The sequence below is a fragment of the Stigmatopora nigra genome, chromosome 1, assembly GCF_051989575.1.
Source record: "Stigmatopora nigra isolate UIUO_SnigA chromosome 1, RoL_Snig_1.1, whole genome shotgun sequence".
Classification (NCBI taxonomy): Eukaryota; Metazoa; Chordata; class Actinopteri; order Syngnathiformes; family Syngnathidae; genus Stigmatopora; species Stigmatopora nigra.
The window spans coordinates 10,485,580-10,496,574 of record NC_135508.1 but is presented as its reverse complement, the minus strand read 5'-3'; the positions used below and the strand labels follow the sequence as shown (position 1 = coordinate 10,496,574).

The window sequence follows — 10,995 nt, the reverse complement described above, 5'->3', positions numbered from 1 at the left end:
AGAGTGTCTAATTTGGTAACCAATGAGCGTCCTGCTCCATTGGCAGCGTAGTGCAGTACCCTTCTTCTAAAACATGGGGAGCTGCCTACGAAGTGTTCTGCCCCTGAATTGAGACAAAGCTCATGTCTTCACCAATAATACAATATCAAGTACTACTTTAGCCACTTTCATTTACCCACATTTTGTGTGGCTCCACTTTGCCAGTTAGTGTAACCCCTTGTTTCTGGTTACCTGGCCTTCTCTCCTTTTCTTTTAACCTCTTGCAATTTGACCAGGCCCAGGAAACCTTTTTAAACCTGCTCCCCAAAATCCCCGTGTTATAATATTACCATGATTAATGGTTGCGTTTACTGACCCACTGTCAGCAGATTATTGAACGTTTTGTAAAATAAACATAAGTAAGACATTAATGTTTCTCCATCAAATCTTCCCTCTTTGCACAGCAATTCTATCATAAAGTTTGGACTGTCAATATTTGATTAAGTTTATTTTGAGCACACAAGTATACATAGAAGGCGGCCTGGCGGTTGAGTGGTTAGCGCGTCGGCTTCTCCGTTCTGGAGTCCTGGTTCAAAACCGGGTAGGTCAGTCAATGTGTGTGGAGTTTGCAGGGAAAGGCTTAAAAAACATGATTAAAAGACATTTTCCATTACTAAGAAAAAAAAACGCTCAAATAAACATTGTTTTAGATCTATAAAAATTCACATGAGGATTGTAAATCATTTCCTGTTTCCTCATTTTAAATCAGTCATAATGTGTGCCAAGGCAAAAAAAGGACAACTTTCCAAAGATAATATGAGTAAATATTCTGGTTTTATATATTTATTGAAACAAAGTAGAGCATTGAGCCAATTTGAAAAAAAAAGTAACAAAATATTTGCTATTACACATGAAGTTTAACAAACCTCAAATTGAAGTAGTAAGCGTATAAATATACATAAATTTAGTTGGACTGGTGGACAAAGTTTGCTTCACAAGTGGCCTAACGAGTGGTATTGAAAATATGTGGCTCTTTGGAACGGGAGCATCCGGTTAGTGAAACATATGAAAATACGACCAGAGGTGAGAGGAAAAGTGTGAGTGGACAAATAAGGTGCATTTCCCTTTGCAAAAAGCGTGAAGAGTAGTGGGAGCGAGTGATATATTTAAAAGTGACATCCACATATAGAGTGTCCAACTAAAAGAAGTGATGTTTTGCTGCTAGAATGGATCTGATTAAGGAAAATAAATACAGTAACTGATCAGTTGAATAGACATACTATATACACAGAACATGGACTATTTCACCATTGTAATCAAACATTTGCCCACATATATATTCAAACCAAGTTATGTATTGTAGACTATGGTAAATGAATAATCTGAATGACTATGGAAAACAGTGTTGGCTATAATAATGCTATATTAACTGATGCACTGCAGAGAAAGAAAAATAAAACAGCCCAACAGACACATAGATAGGTTTTAGCTTCTGTATCAAAGTGCATAATGGTGGAGGGCCTCTGCAGCACCTGCGGATCATTTAGGCTTCAGGGAGAGCTTAATAAATAGCTCGGCCCCCAAACCGTCCTCTGATTGAACCCGTTTTTCTCCACAGCTTCATACAACCCAAAAGACCCTTCACGCTCCACGTGTTGAGAGTGAAGATGTTGGAATCGGGGACGTGAGAGCTAGTTTGGGAGCGGGCCCGTGAAAACACATCCATCCATACAACACAAGCATTCTCCTGTCAATGCAGCCATACAACAAAGCAGAACCTTGAAGTCAACTCTGCATCAAGTATCACACGCTACTTTTTCTCGGAAATATGGCAAGCGCAGTTCAATTTTGTTATCCATAAGACGAACCTCACGTAAGAAACAATTTTTGGAACTGATTGGGTTGTCGAGAAGGGGTTTGGTTTGGTATTCTCAGCCTTTTAGGGGCACTTGTAGGGAGTTAAAAACTAGCTAGGCCAAAATAAAAAAAAATCTCAAAATAAATATTTCATGATACTCTCCTTTCCTGAAAATGCAGTTTTTTTACATTTTTTTTTATTGTGGGTGGGGCGGTCAAGTCTTTTTGCGCTGGCATAATTGTTTAACTCTATAAATATAATTTATATAGTTTCTCTCTTCCTTTGTCTTGAACTCCTTCGCTCACACAGATGTAGCGCCATCGTCTGCAACTCTTGGTTAGTCTCACTTGCAGACAAATTGGTCTACGATTTTGGTGCAGCGCTTGCACTTGACGTAGCAGCACCAGTGGAACTTGCAGTGGCAGCGCTCCACTAACTGAGCCTTGAACTGGTCGTAGCCGCGACCGCAGCACATCAGCTCGCACCCATCCATGCCTTCTGAGGTCTTGTTGCAAAGACGCCCTACTGTACCCATGGAACCGGTACTTTGGTTCCCCAGGCAGTAGTCTGGACTAGACTCGATGTACACCAGGTCATGGCTTGTCGGGGGATTGAACTTGTTGTTCATTTGCACCAGCTTTCCGCGCGAGTTGAGCTTCATGGCTGCGGCGCTGTCGTACTTTTCCTTCAGCGCGTCACCCACCTTGCGGAAGTCGGCCAACTGCAGCCAGCAGGTCTTGAGGCTACATGAGCCAGAAACCCCATGGCACTTACAGGATACGTGGGCAAGGTCAGACACAGTCTGGTGGAAAAGAAGGAGAATAACCGTGAATGCACTCATGGAGAACGTTACTAAACCTTGACATCCACTACATGAATGACATATGCTATAGCCACACATCTGCCCTGAAGCATGTGTATAACCCAAAAGGAGAATAAAACACGGTCCAGTTGTCGAGAAAGAATGGCCTGGCTACAGATATCTTGGCTCCATGTGTGCTTTGAGGTGGTTTCAAGATATTTGCGGAGGAAAACGAAACCCCAGAACTGACAGAGCGATGCTATCTTCGCTTCACATCTAAAGACCCGCAGGGGAGGGTAGACTGAGTTGTTGAATGTGATTGACCTGGCTTGTCTCAATTCCAGCTCGGGCTTTTAGACGGATTCAAAATGCTGGTGTGTGTGTGTGGAGTTATTGCCCGCGATGTTTCAGAAGCAAAAAAGCATTGGATGTGTGTCTGTGCACATACGTACCCTTCTTCCAGCCTCGTTATTATGAAGATTCATCATAAGCCGTGCGCTGTCTTGCGAGCCTTTGGGATAGCTCTTCTCCCTCTCACGAGCGTCCACAAATTCCTTCGAGAACCTGTAGCCGTAGTTGAGGTTATCTCCGCAACCGCCCCAAAGCCAGTCTCGTGGCAGGTCTTTGGGTCGAGCGGCACGGCTACACCCGCAGCTGGACAGCTCCCCCTCTCTGCAGGCACGGCTCACTGCGTTGACAACCCCTGCAGCGCTGATGGCATAGGTGAAGGCGGTCTCACGACTGCCTGTGCACAAACAAATAATAATTTTAGCATGCAAACCAGTGGCAACAATTGATTCCATGTAATGGAATTATTTTCCAACGGATTAGATTATATCCGCATTAACCTATGTTTTCAGTGGCACTGGAATGGGATTTATTACAGAACACCTGATCAGTAGAGCAGGGTTTTCATCAAAACATGTTGAAAGTGGAATTTGGCTTGTTATTGCTGGGCTTGAGCCAGACCGTGCACAGCGCCCTCCGGTGACAAAGAATTCCCCCCACAAAGAGCTGAGCGTTTCCTCAAATGGAAAACCACAAGGTCTCTTTCACATTGTCACGAATGACAGATTCTGGGGGTTTTGCCCACTAAACCCCACCCTACATCATTATTTCCTATAGAAAAAGCAACTTAAAATACACCTCGGCACTTTGGCAGTCACCATCGTGGCCAAGGAACAAAACTGAGGAGCGACCTGGACAAAACCCGTTAAACAAACAGCTGACAAAAACGTACATTGCGTCCGATGCAAAGTGGAAATGCACATCTCAGTAAACTTCAGCACCAAGCAGCACATTCTCTAACGACTAAAGCAGATGGACAAGAGAGGAGGGGGATGAAAAAAAAAACTGAAAAGATTTGTCAAGACGTGAATGGAAAAAGGCACCCTGCATTGAATGTCAAAAGGAAGGCATCAACAACGACAAAGGAGCGGTCTCAGAAATAAAACTGTTCGAAAGTGAGAGTTCTAAAGTATCTGGGCGGCTGAGATTTCCCAGAAGGAGTGGATCCGGGAGGCGTGGATTTATTACCCAAATGCCTTACTTTATAAATTCATCTCTTGTCAGACTTGTTGACAGACTCAAGTGTCTTCTATTTTGCTTCTGCCCTGCCTTCGAACCACCCAATGAAAATGGGCAAGGCATACATAGTATAACAAAACTTCTTGAGTGCTACTTGGAGTTCAATTTACAGAAAATTTCCACTTGGGGATGATTGATAAGAGAGTATATAGTATACCTTTGTTCAAGGGTGAGCAGAAAAGAAAAAAAAAAACGCCTTAAGCTTCTATATTTCAAATTCTGGTAACTGAGTTGAATTCACTCAGGTATTGTATCTCATGTTCACATTGGCAAGTCAAAGCAAAACAATTCAAATTCTCGATGACGGCTCCTTTCTTGAAAACTTCCTAACTCCAGTTACTCTCATCTCAAGACAGGGTAAGATTTGTGACATCATAGTTCCATGACAGTAAACTGCAGCTAGTTTCTTTGGATTATCCATACTTTTCAGACTTGTGACAGCATTTTCAAGCAAAATAAACTATGTAGTATCCGCTATAAAAGAAGCATTGTATCCCTGGAAGGATAAACTGTTGCAAATAACACTAATTATTGTCCTTGCGGTGCACAATTTCAGTGCCTTCATTCACAGATCATTGTAGTCCAAGACTTGTCACAAACAACTAATAAGAAATCCCACCACGAATACTAAACTGAGGAACACTGCTGACATCATAACCATATTGCCTAGATTTATTATGATCCATCTGGTAGATTATAATCAATAAAACTTGACGTCAACTTTTTGCTTTCCTGAGAAGCAGGCATATGTCCAACGACAATATTTAGTGGTTTTCTCCAAGCATGGTTCGTAAAGTTCTGCTAGTTTGTATGAGATCAGAACATACTGTGCTTAAGTCAAACACACACACACACACACAGACACACACACACACACACACATGCTTTGATTTTGAACATAGTCTACCATCCATCAGTGTGAAAACCTCATTTTCTGGTTTGTTACAAAGTAAAAAAAACGGCAGCCAAGCCAGCCACTGGATGTGTATATACTGTATGTTTCCAAAAATGTCTGTATACTCCATCTCACGTACCTATTTGCATGACCCGTCCAAAGACAGAAGAGTTGTCCACCGTGCTGCAGTTCCAACGCCGATGTCTAAACTGGTACTGGCATTCTCTGATTCCCGTCTTCGCACCTTCCCCGATGTACTGCATGTGATCCTGGTAAAGCTGGCACAGTTTCTTCTGGCCCTGTGAGAGACCTGCCAACTGGCTGCACAGAGGCTGGGCACCAATGATGTAGGCCTCTGGGATCAGCAGCTGGTTCATGGCTAAAGACCTGGATGAAGTACGGGGCGGAATACAATGCAGGTGTTTTCAATCGGGTGTAATCGCTAGCCAAAAAATATAGAAATATAATAATCAACAGCTGATTGGTTTTCTGCTTGTCAGACTTGGAACATAATTTAGTTTGTGGTGTAATACTCAGAACACCATTAAATCTTAATGGCATGCATTGAAAAGTTGTGTGATACGTAGGGCCAAGCACGCAAGTGGTCGGCAGAAAAGAAGTACACACAGTAGGAAAGAAGGAAATGAGAAGAAACAATAAGTAATAGTTAATACTTTTTTGGGGAGGGTTGAAAACGTTTTAAAGAAATGTTCGACTTCTCACATGTTGAAGAAGTTGGGCTGGGAGCAGTTGAACTTAAGAGCCAATGTCCTGTGGCTAAGTGTTTTCTTACTTTTACAGCTTTTGGAAAGCTTTGTTTTGCTTGCTTGAAGAAAAAAAAAACTACATTTGCCTTTTGCAGGTTTTCCTCACGAAGATAACCTCCCTAGCATTGGATACGTTTTAACTAATCCAGCACACCATTTTATTTTAACGCGTTTTTTGTTACAGCTATATATTTTTGGGATATAAGCTTTTAAGTCGAAACAGCACTCAACTTTCTCATACAAGCGGTTTTGCCACATTTTACGGGACAACTTGCAAAATAATGATTTAAAAAGCGGTATTAAGAAATCGCAGCACTACTCCGGGCATCTGGTTCCAGGCCACAGGACAATCTAAGCAGCCCATCCCCGAGCCCCACGAGAGAGACAATTAGCCTCTCGTGTAACTTGATCGACTGGGGGAACTGCAACGGAACACACACACGCGCGCACACACACACACACACGCAGCAGGAAAATATAGTCTACATAGACACTACGCAGACATGCTTCCCCCTTAAATCATTTACCCCTGACATTCTCTTAAAGAGGAAACTCAATGGGAGCTTGTACCGCATGGTAAGGCTGCAAAATTTTTTTAGCTTGGAAAGTGATCCAATATACAACTGTACAGCACTGACAAATTACCTATTTAATTCCTTTTTTGTTGAATAATGCATGACGGCATTGATGGCCTTGATTAATGGAAGTAAATTTAGATGAAATATTTCCATTGGAGTATAACGGTGATTAGGCAATAGCTCACAATAAAAGGTATTGAATTTTTTTTTAGCAGGGGATTCTCTGAACAAATAATTTGCCTTTCTGAGGGAGTTTATTGAGTTGATTCCTTGCTGGAAAAGATCATTTGTTGTTCTTTGAGAAGTGAGGCCATTTGTCTGAAAACCTTATTAATAAAAATATATCTATCTATGCCACTGGCAACAAATGAGCAATTAAATCATCTTTTTAAAAATGGCAGTAGGTACAAATAAACCTCGATTTGTACCTGTTTCCATTCATCAATTAAACAAGTTCAGGTTTTACCATATGTAAATAATTTTGTGATATGATTGAGATAATCGTTTAAGAATTCATTTATTTTTTGGGATACCTATACAGACATTTGAAGTAAGACCCATGTAACCAGAGTAACTTTACATTTCTATATTCCAAACACTTTTCATTAATGTTGAAAATTAAAAGTGACGAGGAAGGTTAAAGAAAGATTTAAGTGCAAATTTCAGTAGATTGTGTTAGTACGGCTGAAGCCAGGTTGATTTATAAAAACAATTCGAAATGTTTCCATCACCAAATGGAAAAAAATATCACAGAAGTGGCTACACAACTATGAATGCCACAAACAACACACACACAACACAGATGGGCAAATACGCCACTATACGTACCACCACGAGTTGGCTTCCACCACTACCTGCATGAGGAGTGTGAGAAGTGTGAGTGCAAAGACGCAATGTCTGGAGTCCAACAAGCTTCCCAGAGGCCAGAAGCCCGGCTGGCACATACAATCCAGTCCCAGCTTCATCGCCACGCCGATCTGAGAAATGACAAAGCAGTTTGTCACTCAATCCTCAAGCGCACTGTAAATTGGCCATGTTTCAGGATTTTTTTTTAACACATACACACGCACGCGCAAACACGCATACACAAAATACTGCGCTGAGGTCGGACAGTATGCGTGTGAGCTGACTTTTTACAGCTGCTGAGTGTGAATCAGATGATGGATGTAGAGCCAGGCAGGACAATGGCCCCGAAACCCCAAGCTGATGCATTCCTGACATTTACTCTAAAGAAGCATGCCCAGAAGACGAGTGCTCGTTGTGATTAATGCATCATGAATAAATAGAAGTGCAGTTTTATTTTTTTTGGGCAAGTTTTGATAGAAAACTGGTATTTATACGCCTTACTTAAAATTTCAATCGGAGACAAAACATGTTTATAAAATTGTGAAACATCTAAAACGCAAATGCTATTTATATGACTTAAAGATCCTTAAAGTCACAAATAAATATACATAAAAAAGACGGCATGTGCCATAACGGCAAGGTGAAAGCTGAGTGGCCTTGGGGGCCACGTCAGCGGAGGTCCACTGATGCCGAGCTATTAGTTGAGTTTCAATAAAGACACATTTACATTTTTTTTATTTTATTTTTTTTACAAAATTCAAAATGTAAATACAATTTTGACCACAAAATGGAGCCAACTTTAAAAGTCAATACTTTTGGGCCCTAAACTGCACTACTTGAGCACATGATTTTCTGAACTAGACTCGCGCAAACGCAATTGCAGGCCCCCCTGCAAACACACGGGATTGGGGTAGCGTTAAGGTTTAATATCACATTTCAAAATAAGTGCATTATTTAACTTTATTTTGAAGCCAGACAACGAGGTCAAATCAAGGCGCACTGACGCCACAGGTGCACGCAATTATATTTTCAGCCAAACAAACTATTCCATTTGAGGTCGAAACTGTAATAGCTCATTTTCATCTTATATTATTGTAGTCTATTTGAAGCTGGGTAAATTCCGGGGCTGGAGTGCATAAAATTGGAGGCGCCCCTTCAGTCGGTGACCCCACCTCGAAAACATTTGACCCCTACAAAAGTGGCCCTGCTCGTTGACCTGTTGACTGATAACCCGCACACCCATTTGTGGAGCTAAAAGTGGCATAGAAATAAACCCACTTCCGTTTGAGAAGAATTACAGGGTCAGCGTCAAAAACTACCATATATTGGTAACAAAGTTACTGGAAAAAAAAATACAAAAACAATTATACTAAATCAGGCGGTTTTCTTATTAAAACAAACTTTGGCAACAGATAACAAATCAAATAAACAAAGAAAATGTACGAATATTTGGGCCAAAATGCATTTAGTTTTATATAGTCCATTTAATACATGGAAAAATCTATTAAATGTTTAGAGAAACGCGATATAGATGTAATATGATGAAATACATTTTACATCATTTTCTATTCCCTTATCAATATTCAAACCAGGAGAGGGAGCCAAGTACTGAAATATGATTTGATATACGGCAGCATTGACAAATGATAACCTTCAAATAAATGACAAATCGAATCTAATTTGAAGTTATTTCACAATCAAAAGACAGTTTTATCACAATGGCAAAAAAAATCCATTATATCGAAATGGTTTCTACACACAATTTGTAGTAAAACAATTTGAAGATGCTGTACTCACCAGGGAGCTAGAAAATGTAATCCACACGCCGTAGACGATGTCAAAGCAATAATCCCTGTGTTGCCCTGGAGGAAAATTTGTTTCCTTTCTTCGATGTTTGAATTAGGGATAAAGTTGATAGTTCTTCAGGATTGGAAACCCCAAAATAATCACAAGACAAAAATAGAAGTTGACGCGCTCCCTGCGCAAAAAAAAAAAAATACTCAGATGGAGCGCAGCGCAGTTTAATGGAAGTTTCACGCCAATTAATTATTGGAATTGAGCAATTTCCTCCCCAAAAAAAGAGTCTTATTGCAAAAAAAGTCACTTCGGGAGGAAGGCTCAGTTTTAAATCACTTCTAAGTAATTTACAGGATTTTAGCAGATTGTTATCGAAGGGCATCCATTTAAAAAAATAATTCCAGCCACGCGCGCACGCTTGGGTCGTGGAGATCTTTACCTTCTAAAAGATCCACGCAATGATCCATTCCACGAGCGAATAGTCAATTTTGCACCCATTCTGCACTAGAGCGTCTCTGACAAGTCCTCAAATCAAAGACGCGTCAAGCAATGATCCGCCTTACGCCACAGGATCCAAACAAAAGTCTTCCAGAAATACAAAATATAAACTATGTTCCAGAGGGCGGGGGAGAAAAAAGTTTAAAAAAACGTTTTCAACGAACAAAAAAGTGGATCGTTTTTTAAGGAGCCAGGATTTAAGTCCTCCTGCACCGCGTGCGTGTGCTCAAGTGCAGCGGCGTTTCGAAAATGTGTCCTTCCCACTCGAGTTTTTTCTTCTTCTCTCACCTGCTCGCATAAGCTCCTCCCACAATGAATACTACCCTGGATTGGCGCATGCGCAAACTGTCCCAGGCGACCACTTGGAAGAAGCAAGAACTCATTTGAATTGAGAACGAAGAGAGACGAGGGTGGGACAGGCTGTAACAAAACAAACCTCTCTGTTACCTAAAATAAACTTTTAAAAGCACCTGAGGCTATTACCTTATCCATTCCAGAGCAGAGCTAGGATTTTCCCCTTTTGCAGATCGAGTTTCGTCTCAGTCCAATGGCATCGTATGCTTTTACAGGCTGCTCTCATCACCCAGGGGCCTTTCCAAGAGCCTATATACTGTAATTATTTTTCTATGCTACATGATCTACAAACATGCAACAGAAATCCACCGGCTTACTCGTCAAATATTATCCAGTGAACCTCACGACTGGTGTCAAAGGTTATTTTGTGTTTTGTTAATGTCGACAACTCATGATGACCGCGACTATTGACATTTCGTAAAAAATAGACAGCACCTAAAATGAATAATGATAGCTTTATCATGTGCAGCAAATAATCTTATTTAATAAAGTCAAGGGGAAATGAGGGTTTTTAATGCCTTAATGCAAACTATACTGAACACTAGACTGACTTGCAACTTTATTTTACATAGCGATAGTTTGGTTTGGCATGCTATTATTATACAGTTAAGGTATAACTAAATACTGTAAGTGAATATGAGTGTAAATAATTGCTTACTTGCACGTGGCCTTAAAATAATTGTTGAGTAGCTACAATTCCCGGTTGCTCACCTAGAATCAGATGGCTCAACGGACAAAAGTGGTACATATACAAATTTGGATGCTCTCATTTTATTGTGAAGTTGTACCTACTCAAAGTATTTTAGAATGTATATCTCATCTCATTTTATGAACCGCTTTATCCCCTCTAGGGTCATGGGGGTGCTGGAGCCTATCCCAGCTGACTCCGGGCCACATGTGGGGGACACACCCTGAATCGGTGGCCAGCCAATCGCAGAGCACAAGGAGACAAACAACCATTCACACTCACACTCATATCTTTGGGCAATTTCAAGTGTCCAATTAGCCTACCATGCATATCTTTGGAATTTGGG

The 10,995-nt window shown here is 40.9% G+C and overlaps 1 protein-coding gene across 2 annotated transcripts; it reads right to left on the bottom strand.

The window, feature by feature from the left end:
- Window positions 1-796: 796 nt before the first annotated feature.
- On the bottom strand, window positions 797-9,875 carry LOC144196461 (protein Wnt-5a-like). 2 transcript variants are annotated; one of them, XM_077716665.1, is made up of 6 exons: window positions 9,549-9,875; window positions 9,110-9,290; window positions 7,295-7,443; window positions 5,261-5,508; window positions 3,092-3,384; window positions 797-2,639 (listed from the first exon to the last, which is right to left on the bottom strand). In XM_077716665.1, the coding sequence occupies exons 3-6, from the start codon at window positions 7,429-7,431 to the stop codon at window positions 2,181-2,183; spliced, it is 1,137 nt and encodes a 378-aa protein (XP_077572791.1). In that variant the 5' UTR covers window positions 7,432-7,443; window positions 9,110-9,290; window positions 9,549-9,875; the 3' UTR covers window positions 797-2,180. The 2 variants fall into 2 exon arrangements, with proteins under 2 accessions (XP_077572791.1, XP_077572783.1); XM_077716657.1 differs by having other exon boundaries at window positions 9,110-9,875.
- Window positions 9,876-10,995: the final 1,120 nt, after the last annotated feature.

Coding starts and splice junctions, on each gene's coding strand:
- LOC144196461 (XM_077716657.1), bottom strand. CDS start 7,431: ATGAAGCTGGGACTGGATTGTATGTGCCAGCCGGGCTTCTGGCCTCTG. Junction 3,385..5,260: donor TGGACGGGTCATGCAAATAG/GTACGTGAGATG, acceptor GTTTGTGCACAG/GCAGTCGTGAGACCGCCTTC. Junction 2,640..3,091: donor ATAACGAGGCTGGAAGAAGG/GTACGTATGTGC, acceptor CTTTTCCACCAG/ACTGTGTCTGACCTTGCCCA.